At 40.3% G+C, this 13565-nt stretch overlaps 1 protein-coding gene across 5 annotated transcripts in view; it reads right to left on the reverse strand.

The window, feature by feature from the left end:
* Window positions 1–13565, reverse strand: part of ORC5 (origin recognition complex subunit 5) — a 143215-nt gene that overhangs the window by 34567 nt on the left and 95083 nt on the right. For all 5 annotated transcript variants that reach the window (XM_083575243.1, XM_083575245.1, XM_083575246.1 and 2 more), the window contains 5 exons: window positions 13040–13130; window positions 10235–10287; window positions 9876–9988; window positions 6662–6709; window positions 4451–4561 (listed from right to left, as the gene is read on the reverse strand). In XM_083575243.1, the coding sequence (XP_083431369.1) occupies window positions 4451–4561; window positions 6662–6709; window positions 9876–9988; window positions 10235–10287; window positions 13040–13130 (416 nt within the window). The remainder of the gene's footprint in view (window positions 1–4450; window positions 4562–6661; window positions 6710–9875; window positions 9989–10234; window positions 10288–13039; window positions 13131–13565) is intronic.

A 13565-nucleotide genomic window follows, 5' to 3' on the forward strand; every position in this document is an offset into this window, starting at 1 on the left:
TAGAATCTTATTTTTGCTTCTTTCCAACAGCAGTGACTTCCAATTTATCTCTCTCATTGTCACATTACTACAGTGATATGATCTGTATCTTGCTAAAAGATACAGAGTTTTAGCAAGCAAGAATGCAAAAGTTGCAGACAATCTGATGGACATTTTCACTACTTTTGGAGATCCTAGTATTTTGCAGACTGTTAATGGGTGTGCCTTCAGCAACAGAGTGGTAGAGAAATTAATGGTAATGTGGCATGTCTTGAAAATCATTTATAGGAAGGCTTGTTCCTCAGGACTCTTTTGAGAGGGCAAACATATAAAGCAGGTTGATCATTTGGCTACAAAAGCTAACAGACCTAAAAACAGGCATGCAAGCTGTTGCCACAGGAGCCCCATCAGTTGGAATTGCAGCTGTAAATGGCGTGGTACTGGCAACAGGAAAAAAAGCAGAAATCCATTCTGTATGATGAACCGAGTGTATGCAAAGTGGAATCCAAAATCAAACACATAGGCTTGGTATATGGGTGCTGATTACAGAGTACTTGTCCACAGAGCACGCAAACTGGCCCAGCAGTTCTACTTGGTTTATCATGAACCTATTCTAACAGCTCAGCCAGTGCAAGGGGATTTTTCTGTAATGGAAGAATACATACAATACATGGAAGAATACATACAATCTGGGGGTGTATGCCCATTTGGTGTATCATTGCTAATATGTGGCTGGAATGAGGGATGACCAGAATAGGGGGAGACGCCCGAAGATGGCGGCTGTAACATATTTATGACCATATTTATTTCAGCCTGATCCATCTGGTGCTTATTTTGCATGGAAAGCAACTGCAATGGGAAGACAGCTGTGTGAATGGAAAGACATTCACAAAAAAGAGGTACAAGACGACTTGGAGCTTGAAGATGCTATTCATATTGACACTGAAGGAAAGCTTTGAAGGACAAATGACAGAAGATAACATAGAGGTTGGCATCTGTAATAAGGCAGGATTGAGAAGATTCACTCCGACTGAGGTTAAGAATTACCTGGCTGCAACTGCCTAGTATGCATTAAGGAAGACTGCCTCGATACATACAAGGAACTTTTAAAAATATTTGGCTTCTGCAATCTCATTTCTACTTTATCTGCTAGATTTTTTTTTAAAAAAAGAAATATTATGGATTCAAATACTACTGAAAATGTGGAATCGTTCTTTAAAATATCAAACACTGTACAAGAATACACAATATTTTTTTTAAAAAACAACAAATTAAAATGGCACCTTCACCTTTCTCATGCGTGCAAGAAAATATTACTTTAATCAAAACCAATTCTAACACAACATATATAGAGTATATGCCATGTAAGCGGTTGGTATTACTGCTGAGTCACTCTCAGGAGGAAGTTTGAAGTGATACACCATATTTTCCTCCATCCTGCAAGGAACAGTACTAGAGAGAGGTGAAACAGAAGCAGGCAAGGTGGGAATGAAAGCTCTTGTCCCTGGGAGTGGATGAGGAAACTGCATGATAGAGAAATGGCAGGGATATAGACAGGCATTTGCTTCCTTCTCTTATTTGTGCTCCTCTCCCTGTCTCTCCTACCCCATTACAAAGCAGGAAGAAGTGAAAAGGGGAGTAGCCCTTTTTGTCTTGCCCACCTTAAACCCAACCAAAGGGGGCTGGGTTTAGTTGGAAGGCTGTACATTTGATTCCTGAATTATGAGCCAGCCCGTCCTTAAGGAGAGATGAATCTCAGGATCCCATCGCACATGTGTGCATGGCAGTCACTTCCCTGTTGTGCTATTCCACACAGCAGCAGCATATGTACCCACACCTCAACCACATGAATAGGGCTTCCTGTATAAGTCTTATCCCACCCAATTACTGGCTTACCTCCCTTCTGGTGGGATGGCATTTGGGTGGAAAGACCCACATAATCCTCTCTGCCTATGTAGTTGCGGTACACACAATCACATACACTCAGTCGCTTATAAGGAAGCATCTGAAGGAAGAAGCTGCAAGGCAGGTTTGTGCACATGAGCTCTTCAGACTGTATTATACTATGTTATCCTACATTTTTGCTTCTTGAGTGGGGTGGCTGACTTTTAAATAAAGCAACATTTTAATCAGTTTCAAACTGTTGAAGAATCTAGCTGCAATGCAACTCAAGAAGGGCAATTATTTGACACAACTGCCATCTAGTGTATATTCTGAAACAGAAAACAATACTGAACTGATAACATTTCCCTAACAGACACGTTGGTCTGTTAGGGGGAAAACTTAAGCAAAATGTCCCAAGGTACTGAGTACTTAGCCAGAACTCTTCAGGCTAAATGGTAAACAACAAAATAGCAGAGCAGATTAGGGGCTGCACCCAATGCTACTGGAACAAAGAAACAATAACTGGACCGTGGGATCCTGGAACTAGATGATGATCTTCTACCACCTAATACAGTTTTTTGCCTTTTCAGAGTTGCATGCCCTTCAACCACTTTTGTCTGCTTACCCTATTTGGTTTCAACTGATCTTTACCCAGTACTCCATCTAAAATTATTCTTCAGCTTTGCAAATATGAAGACCTTGATTTTCCCATTACTTCCACTCTCTGCTTCACAAGGAGACCTGGATGTTTCACTTATAATTTTAGATACAAATCTGAATAACTGCTGGTTTCTTATTTTCAAAATGCAGGGTCCCAGGGCAGAGCAGCCATTTGGCATGAGTGATGCTCATAATGCCTGGTCTGAAAGACTTTTTTACCTGTGTTTGCACAGGCATGGGCTACATGAGGCTACAGAGTGAATTTGGATAATCATGGCCAGAACCGAACAGGCACTAGATCACCTCAGAAGTTGTTGGTTTTTTAGTGTGTTTTTTTAAAGATAGCAATGTAAAAGCCATGTTCCTACATGGAGAAACAGTATCTTTGTTGTATACAAAGCTCATTCACACATGCAGATAGTTATTACACAGACAACTACTCTGTCTATTAAACACAACATGGAAGGTTGGATTGTGTAAACTTCCATCCGACACTTCTATTTAATGTGAAAGAAAAACCTGTGAATTGATGGAGGGTCACTTCCTGAAATACTGCCCTTGTTCATTGGGTTATGCTGCCATCTAGTGAAAACTGACTAAATAAACATATCAAAATGTTACATAGAAGATACTGCTACAGACATAAGACAGGGCAGGGGAATGAAGGAGCATGGCGAGCAAGATCTATACACTATAAAGAAAGCTGACAATGTTCTTTCTCAAATGTGTAGCTTAAACAAAGTCCTTTCTTAGCGGCATTACCAGGAGTTGGTGCATTCAAAATTACTTAACCTATTCCTGTGGTCAATGGTAGCCACTTGGACACCTGATGGCACCAACTAAGTAAGGCTCCAAAATTAGAAGAAAGGGAAAAGGAGAACTGAATGTGGCAGTTAATGTTTATAACACATGGTGCATATGTTCCGTTTGTCACATTTCCAGTAGGTTGCAAGAGAAGGATATAAAAAGAGGAGAATGAGGTGTGTGTGTGTTGCATGACAGAACTGACAAATTATATTTATTCAGGAAGAATATGGTTTCCCCATCTAGGCCAACAATATAAGAGAGACCATACTGGGACCATTTTTGGAGTCAGAAAACAACAGCTGTGCTGCACATTAGATATGCTATACCTTCTCTCTTTTTTATGGAGTGAGTGCTCTGGTGCCGATCATTTTGGTTGCCAACTGTAATCATTTTGATTTAATATTCAAGACCACACTGCTTAATTTTTGACAGATATTCATTGGTGGTGGGGGGGGGGTGGTTGCATTGTACAAATTACCAAGCATATTTCTCACTACTCCTACCCTGAGTGAAGCTACCTGCATTTACAGTGCTTTCCTTTTAGACATAATTCTTGGGGAAGGGGCAACAGCCAAAATATATGAGAAGTGTAAAGATGAGTGAATAACTTTCAAGTTAATCCCTCTCCCTCATTGCCAGGTCAAAGACCCTGAAACATCTTTCTAAGTTTGAACCAGTTTAAAAGGTGGTTTACTGTTTTGTAGTGCCAAGTAACAATTCATGTGTGTGTATATATCATCACTTGAGCAGATGTTAGATTATTAAATCATGCCTATTATATATATTTACGCAATGAACAGCTGCAGCATGCAGCACAGAGTTTCTACACATCAACATGAACACAACAAATTCTTGGCTAAAATCTGCATTAAAAGCTCTTCAGAAGGGGATTGGTAACATTTGGAATTAAATGACAACCAAACAGTGAGAAACCATGAGTCTGAACCTTTGGAAGTTTCAATTGCTAACACATAGTCAATTTCTCATTAAACATTTAAAATAACTTCTGTGAGTGGTTAATTAGAGTACAACACAAGAAACAACCGAAGCTGACAATTATATTGTAAAGAGAAACCAGTAAACTGTTGTCTAAAAAATTTATATTAGGAAATTAACTCACCTGAGAAAATATATTTGCAGTTGGAGCAACTCTGCTATCTACAATGCTATGCAATATTGCTAACAATCTGTCCAGAGGGAATGGCTTTGGCCCAAGAAGGTGACTGCTGGTCTGTTAAAAAAAAAAAAGTATATTTCATCAGCTGGATTTTCTTGGAACATAGCAGGCTGGATCTTATTTATTTTATTTTTCCAGGTATCAGACAGCAATACGTTTTTACATTAAACAAAAAGCATCACTTTTTATTTTTAATACACTGTTTTGCAGTATAGGAGTAAAAGCATTCAAGACAGGAATCAGTCTGTGCTAAATTACAAGGATTTCACACATATTAACCCAACTTTTTAAAGATAAAGAGACTGCAGAAAAATAGTTGGAACTGTTTAAAACCACAGTATTAGAAGCTCATCTAGGCCAAAAGGATGCCAGCATAGTTAGCAAACAATATCAAATAAGCTGTTAGAGACAAGAAGACTTATTTTAGAAAACAGACATCTTGTCCAAGTGAAGAAAACAAACAAAAAGGAGCACATTTTTTTTGCAGCATTTTATGTTATGCCATGTGCCCATGGCAGCCACTTTGTGACTGGTGCCCACAGCACTTTCATGAAGTTTAAAGTATTCCCACTGGTCCAAAAAGGTTGGTAAGCTCTGCTCTAGCAAAATGGCCAAGCGTTTGGACTGCAACTGTGGATTTCCCCCCTTTCTTTTAAAAACTCACATATGATGAGGCTGGTGTCTGGAGGGCCATGGCTTCACCACCCCTGCTAGCCAGTAACACAATGAAGATTATAATTAGTAGTAGTGACAACCATTAACAACAGGCAATGCAATCTGTTGAGGATGCCTCTTACAGAAGCGTCATTAAAATAAATTGAGAGTGCTCTTGCACAGATTTCTCTTATTGCTCTTGGGCTTGTACAGGTGCTCCTGCTGGATTCTGCCTCAGTTAGTTATATTGATTTATTGATTAAATAAATTTAAAAGGGTGGGGAAACCCAGCTTTCTGTCTGAACCAGTTTCACAGAGATTGGGTGCAACAAGGAAGTCTGGTTAGAATTCCAATCTCATGGCTGTGCCAAAGAGGGAAGCATGCAAACATGAGGCACTTGCAGGCTAAACACCCATGTTTAGTGTAACATCTGAAAAGGCTGATGATTCACAGTGAATTTAGATAGCCAGGGGACTGTAATTCAAGGTCCAGTAATAAGAATTTCAATGCAACTTGTATGTTCCACACTTATAATTTAAGTACACAGCTATGATGTGGTCACTTGAATTCTGTTAAGGCTCTGTGCACATTCAAAGATCAGGTGAGCCTCTAGTATGTTTATAAAGGAAAAATGGGGAGAAAAAGTCAGCATTTGCTGCAACCCAGTAATCTGTACGATGACTGCATGGTTTTAACTTATTTAATTTACAGAGTATAAAACTGCAGATGTAGGAAACATTTTTTTCATTCCATAAACTGATCTTTCATCTCAACATCTCTTCTTGAAGTGTGCATTCCTTATATTTTCTTGCTTCACAACTAGGATTAAAGGGAAGGCAGTCATGGTTCTAAATCTTTGGATGGCAATCTCTCTCAGTAACAACTTCAGCCATTCTACTGCACTAGTTATCAAAAAGATATAGCAGCTCCGCAATCTTAAAAGGAGCGGAGGAAACAATCATAGGCAATGGTATAAAAATCCAGGGAGGGTTTCTAATGTTACTCATATAAATACATTCTGCAACCTGTACAAATTATGCAAAAGCAGCAAATCTGCATATAGATTCTTATTTGGCTTGTTTCTGCTATTGCTAGTAAGGGAGTGAAACTTTCTGCCTGCCTCTGGCCACTAGGAGATTTTTGCATGTGTGGAATTATATATGCATGTCTGTGGAGTTTCCTTGAAGGTGGGTGTTCAGTCAAAACAGTTCCTACCCTAAAAAGTCTAAAAGGACACAGATCAAACTAAAGAAGGGATGGTCTTTCCAGCAATGCAAACTATTGCAGAAAGATAACACATCCACCTGTGGGCGTGGCTGCCTTTATTCCTTTAGGCAGTTCTAGGTCACCTTTTAAGGCAAAGTGCTCTCAAGGCAATCATAGAATATATAGGAAAATAAAATAGGACATTTCATCATATGTTAAAACAATTTAGTGACACTCTGTTTCAATTGTATACCAGAATGGAGATAATCTATCAAACAGAAAGCTGAATTTACCTTTTCATGTTTCTTCTGAAAGGTTTTCTTCCTAATTTTTCCATGATGCTGCAAGGGAAAAGAAAAATCCAACTGTGAAATAGTTATTTACAATGGTACATAATTTATATGGGGAGAACAGCCCAACTTCACTGAACATATCACACAGCTACGAGACAGCATACACAATAACTGTATTGTTGCAGGTATACTTCATGTAATAACTATTTCATTTATTCTTCACAAACCCTGCATGGACAATAGCAATGCTAAAATATGGCCCGCTGTGGCCTGCCTATGGCATGTCGAACTGTGATAGACAGTGCACACCACTGAAAAAGTACAGTATTTATAACGGGGGGGGGGGGGGAGAGAGATTAACTGGAAGGCATAAGATAAAAAATAAATCAGAAAGTAATTGTGTCTACCTCTGAAAACAGTTATCCACAAATTTATCTGAAAATTCACTAAACCATTTCAACCATTTAAAACATGCAGCTCTCTCGCTCTCTCCCTACTGGTAAAATAGCTGCAAAAAGACTGGGAGGGGAGAAATGTTTTCCTTTCCATCAACTGACAAGATGAAGCAGCTACTGCTTTACTTTAAAATGCTGCCAGCCATTCCGTGCTTCCTTATCAAATCTAGGTAAAGAAGTAGTTATTTTAGATACAAAGCCAATTTTGTGCCTGTTCAAAATAGCAATTGATGGAAGGCACGGAGGGTTAATTATTTTGGAGAGTTGCCAGCCATATGCTGGTATCACCCCACCACTGACATTTCTTCAGATTTTGCTATTTGGTTATATAAAGTAAATCAAACTGTTGCCTTGCTGAATATTTTTATTAAAAATAAGCAATTTATAAAGATAAAAAAGGAAAAATTACATATAAATTATATTCATCCTAGTGTAGTATAAAACAAGCATATTGATTAATAAAATGTATTGCGTACAATTCATTTCTTCGAAATAATTTAAATCAACCAATTGTTTAGATTTAGGCTTTTCTCCCAGTATTAGAAAAAAGCTTCCTTGCTTCCAATGCCCTCAGTGAGTGAAATCCAACATCACACAAAGACTTTCACTTGTGCAACAGGACTCCTCTTTCATCTACATCTACTTTCCCCTGCAACCCATGCCCCTTCCCCAAAAATTCTGCTCCAGGGGACTCTCCAGCCACACAGAGAAGAATTTAGGACACGTGGCGGGGGATGCTGCAGAGCAGGAGAGAGAAAGAAGTCCCATTGTATGTCCATTCCACTAGCAGATGGATGCAATTGATCATCAACCCCTGTATTACTTCTTTTCTGTCTTTAAGCCTCTTACTGTAGGTTAGTTTTATGCACCTCCTAACTGACCAAAGTACCGTATTTTTCCTTCTATAACACGCAGATTTTTTCTCCTAAAAAGTAAGGGGAAATGTCTGTGCATGTTATTGAGCGAATGTGTGGTCCCTGGAGCTGACTGTCCCAAGTACAGGGCAAAAATCAGGCAAAAATCATATCGCGCCGTCACGGAGGAGAGGAGGCTGCTGCTTTCCTGCATTCTGCCTCAGGGTCTTACTGCCCACCCTCTTCTGTTTCGTTACTGTGTTTGCTCAAACGGAACAAAGAGCAGGCAAATCCCCTCCCCTCCAGGCAAGCAGAGGGAAAAGCAGAGCGTCCTTCCCTCTAATTCCTCTCCGTGCTCCGGTGCTGCTGCTGCTGCGTCTAGGGACTCGCAGGCAGCGGAAAACATGCAGGAGAGAGAGAGAGAGAGAGATAGAGAGATAGAGAGAGAGGGAGGGAGGGAGGGAGGGCTGGCTTGGGGGGGGGACTTTTGGCTTCCTTTCCCCCCCCTTTAAACCCCTCTCTTGCATTCTTAGCCAGCTGCTTCTCCGCACACCCCTCTCATGCTCCTTGTCCCTTCTATGTTTTTCCTTCCCTCCCCACTTAAAACGTGGTTACAAAGCATGGATCCACATGGATCCTCAGGATCTTTGCATTGGGTCACCCCAAATTCACCATCAGATCACATAGCAATGATCTGATGCAAAAACAGGGCTGCAATGGTGCAAAAACGTGGTTACAAAGCACGGATCCACATGGATCCTCAGGATCTTTGCATTGGGTCACCCCGGATTCACCATCAGATCACATAGCATGTCCATGGCTACAGCCTGCACCAAAAAAAATCACGCACCCACTGTTGCCTGGGGCTGCAATGGTGCAAAAACATGGTTACAAAGCACAGATCGACATGGATTCTCAGGATTTTTGCATTGGGCTACCCCAAACTCACCGTCAAATCACATGTCTGTGGCCACAGCATGAAGCACAAAAATGATACACCCACTGTTTCATTCAGATTTTTTTTTCTTGTTTTCCTCCTCTAAAAACTATGTGCGTGTTATGGTCAGGTGTGTGTTATCGAGCGAAAAATACGGTATCTTTTCTCATTGCCATACAGGTAGGTGTGATTGCCAGACAGGTAGATTCCACCGTGGTGTGAAGTCCCAAGAGAAAGAGGCCCATGACAGGAAAAACAAGTTTCCCACTCCTGTTTTAAAGCAAGGGAGAAGAGCCTTCAGAGCATGGAGAAAATGTGGCCTTCCAGACTTCTCTAGCCAGCTCTTAGGACTCTCTGGAGGTCATGGCCCATCACAGGGCCTGATCTACGCCTTCCCCAAGTGCTTTTGCCCAGCTGCAAAGTCTTTGAACTATGAGAATGGTTCTTGCCTGACAGTCTGGAGGACGGAGAAGGGCTTTTGTGAGACTCCAATGTAGCCTGTATTGGAAAGGCAAGAGTCATATCTGTTGTTCTATCTATTATTGCTTCTAGGCCTTCCCACTACCATCGTGTCACCCCTGGAAGGTTATCTACAAAGGAATGCAGCATTCAGACTGCAGTCACACAAGATTGCTGAAAAGGCTATTAATGTGTACATACTGGCTAGGAGTCAAAAAGCTACATAAAGGTATGTCCAGTCAGAATTTTGACTCTTTTCTTTGATCTCTACCCCAGATCAAACTATATCCCCCACTTTCAACAGTGTTTTGCCATATAGAATTGAGGGGAGAGATTGCTATTGCTGCTAATGAAGCGCTACCTAGTCTGGCTCAAAGCCCCGCTGAACATGTAGAGCTAGTAGTGTACTTTAGCCATGGTTTATAAAGCTCTTTAGAGACATACAAAGGTATTAAAGAATGCTAAAGAATGCTAGAACAGATTACGGCAAAAATAACAAACCTGTTTACCTTAACGAAGAACCTCTTATCTGTCCTGGCAGGGTTGTAAGAAGCAAGGTATGCAGCTATTAGTAGGAACTTGGAATAATATGGAAGTTCTACATGAGCATGGGCTGAAAGTCCTGGAAAAAAATGTTGAGACAAAAAAAATGTATGAGTTTGAAAGACTTAAGTTAACCAATGTTGATCCCCACAAACCCCATTTGCTGGAAGAAAATTTGTACCAGCAAATTTTAGTTTGCCTGTTTAGTTTCTTTAAACTGTCGGTGTATTTGCAAATGCATACCCAAGACAATGACTGAATTGCTCCAAATTACAGGGGTATTTTTTGTCAATAATTAACACTACGCTATTACTTCTTCACATACCTTTTATTTGCCCAGCTTCACCATCATCCTGGAGTAATTGTTCCCACTGGGAGCTAAAAGACAATGCAGCTATTTTTAAAAATGCATTTGCCATGCCTAAAAGCAAGACACTTAGACATTTGATTTTTAGAGATGAGTGAGTGCATTTGTGTTACTTTTGAATAAGAATAATTATGCAATTAAACTATTTAAAAGTATATAGACGGTTAACAATGATGTCAGATTATTCTGATTTACATCAGTTTGCCAGACAAAAACAGGCAAAGTAACTTTTATTCTTGGATTTAACATTGGCTAAATCTAACCTAAGGATTAGTGATGTATGGAAGTGAGAGCTGGACCATAAAGAAGGCTGATTGCCGAAGAATTGATGCTTTTGAATTCTGGTGCTGGAGGAGACTCTTGAGAGTCCCTTGGACTGCAAGAAAATCAAACCTCTCCATTCTGAAGGAAATCAGCCCTGAGTGCTCACTGGAAGGACAGATCATGAAGCTGAGGCTCCAAGACTTTGGCCACCTCATGAGAAGAGAAGACTCCCTGGAAAAGACCCTGATGTTGGGAAAGATGGAGGGCACAAGGAGAAGGGGACGACAGAGGACGAGATGGTTGGACAGTGTTCTCGAAGCTACCAGCATGACCAAACTGCGGGAGGCAGTGGAAGACAGGAGTGCCTGGCGTGTTCTGGTCCATGGGGTCACGAAGAGTCGGACACGACTAAACGACTAAACAACAACAACCTAAGGATGGTGCAACCTGGCCTGCAAGCAACTACTTCTACTACTGATGCCTCATTATAGACCCAGTTTAGGAGTATCAACAGGCAAGTCTCTAGTTCACTTCTCACCAAAACCATAAGTTCATTAAGTGGTCCTAGGCAAGCCATAATCTTCTAGCCTCTCACCTGCATTATGGGGGAATTACTGACCTACCATGTGGGGTAGGTTGTGTAAACATTGTGTGTGAAATACTTTGAATACTCAAAAAGCACTATATCAAATGCCAACCATATTAAACTGACTAAAGAACCAATACTAGCTTTAAAACTGTCATGCACAAGGGTAGAATGGGAAAAACCCAAACACAATGCTTCAGTTGCTAGGTAACTCCCCATTCAGGTTCTCTGGTTCCATTTCATTGTTGTAGCTGCTTCCAAACTGGATAGGGAATTGTAGCAAGAAGAATGACCCCCACCCACCACCACAAAAGACAACACCAAATGATTTCACCTGGGATGGGGAGAGAGGGGGGAACAGAAAGCTAGTCCTCAAGTCTAGGTAACCCCTATTTGTGGCCTGCTGGCAAAAATAGTCACTAAACACAGCAACATTTATGTAAATGAAAAATGGATAAAGGGTTAAGTGTAGGTAAAACAGAATAATATTCTACAATCAGTTAACTACAAAAGACTTGTCCTATGGGACCGCCTCGCCTGGTATGCCCCACGTAGGACCTTAAGGTCCATAAATAACAACACTTTGGAGATCCCAAGCCTCAAGGAGGTTAGATTGGTTCCAACTAGGGCCAGGGCCTTTTCAGCACTGGCTCCGACGTGGTGGAACACTCTGTCACAAGAGACCAGGGCCCTGTGGGATTTGACATCTTTCCGCAGGGCCTGCAAGACAGAGCTGTTCCGCCTTGCCTTTGGTTTGGACTCACTCTGACCCCTTCTATGGGATTTGGTATATAAATTTTCCCTTGGCTTTTTTGCTGGCCCATGTAGGACCAGCATGGATAGCTGGCTCGGGTGAATATCTGATGTTTCCTCCCTTTATGGTCTTGATTTATGGGCTATAACTAAAATGAGGCTGCATTTTAAGCTGTATTTTCAGCTGTATTTTAATTGTTTGTTGTTGTTTTTCTTTTCTATTACGTTTTATTGTAATTCATATTTGGTGTTAGCTGCCCTGAGCCCAGCCCTGGCCGGAGAGGGTGGGGTATAAATAAAAATTTATTATTTTTATTATTATCTGTATAACAAAATGCTAAGTTGTACAATATGATTCTAAAATGTGTTAAAATATTGACTTTTTAAAATAACATAAATAGCAATAGCAATCAGTGAAAATGTTAAATATTAACAGCATGAGGTTAGTATCCAGTTATGCTGGATGGTATGGGACTGCGAAAAAATCCCCTTTCAGACTTCTCCCTGCCATGCTAATCTTCCAGGTACAAGAAGACTTTCTTCCATATAAACATTTGCTGCATCTCAGATCACACACCTTCAGCTTAAAGCTCTGGTACGGATTATATAACCTTTCCCTGGCAAACACACACAAATATCGAACAAAGCCCTGCTCTCTCTGGAAGAAAGAGAAAAGTGAAGAAAATTGATTTAACCAGTCAATCTCACAAATTTCAATGGGAGAAATTCAAACACCTCAAATCAAATTGCATGTATCGCTTAACCAAAGGGGTCATTACAATATAGTTTACAAAAGGAACCCTAGCATAAAAATAGAAAGCAACCAAAATACATAATTCCTGTATAAAAAAAAATTAATTAAACTAACTAAATAAATAAATCACCCCAAGCACCCTCCACCAGCACACCACACTCATTTGCAGACTTCCCACATCTCATCTAGCAGCACCTTTACCTAACAGCTTTAGCCCAATGTTCCATTTAGAAACAGACACGTACTGCATTATTTTTCATTTATTGGTAGGCGTAACCTATTTAACAGATTTTTAAAAGCCAGGACATCTGCTTTAGCAGTAAAGAATACCACCTACAGCACCTACTTGACATTTTAGGTAAGCCTTGAGATGCAGCTTTCTAAAAATAAAGAGGGGAACAATTACCTTGATATTTCCCGCAGATAAACAGTTTGCATAGCTTTCTTCAAGTGGGATTCAATATTTTTCCAAAGTTTGCGTGTGTCACGTTCACTTGCTGTATCACAAACACACAAAAGTAGTATTGATTCAAGATGAAATCTGAGAAGTGTTCAGGTGATACACTGGCTCTTGGATTTAATATAGGTTTACAGATTAAAAGTCACACTTCTTTTGAGATTCTGGTACTGATTATGTTCGTAACATCAGACTATAGTGTAACTGTTTATTATGCTGCAAATGTTGCATAATGGAAAAATGTTTTGATAACGGACTGATGGTTTAGCATGATATGCATAAGGTAGAACAAACCTGAGCTTATGCACTCTTCTCTCCTATGCAGATGTGTACAATCCAAGAATAAATGGAACTGCAATAATGGAAATTGTAGAGTTGGAAGGGACCACAAGGGTCATCCAGTCCAACCCTTTGTAATACAGGAATCTTTTTGTCCAATGTGGGGCTCAAACCCACAACTCCGAGATTAAGAATT

The sequence above is a fragment of the Podarcis filfolensis genome (genome assembly GCF_964270895.1).
Source record: "Podarcis filfolensis genome assembly, chromosome: 10".
Lineage (NCBI taxonomy): Eukaryota > Metazoa > Chordata > Lepidosauria > Squamata > Lacertidae > Podarcis > Podarcis filfolensis.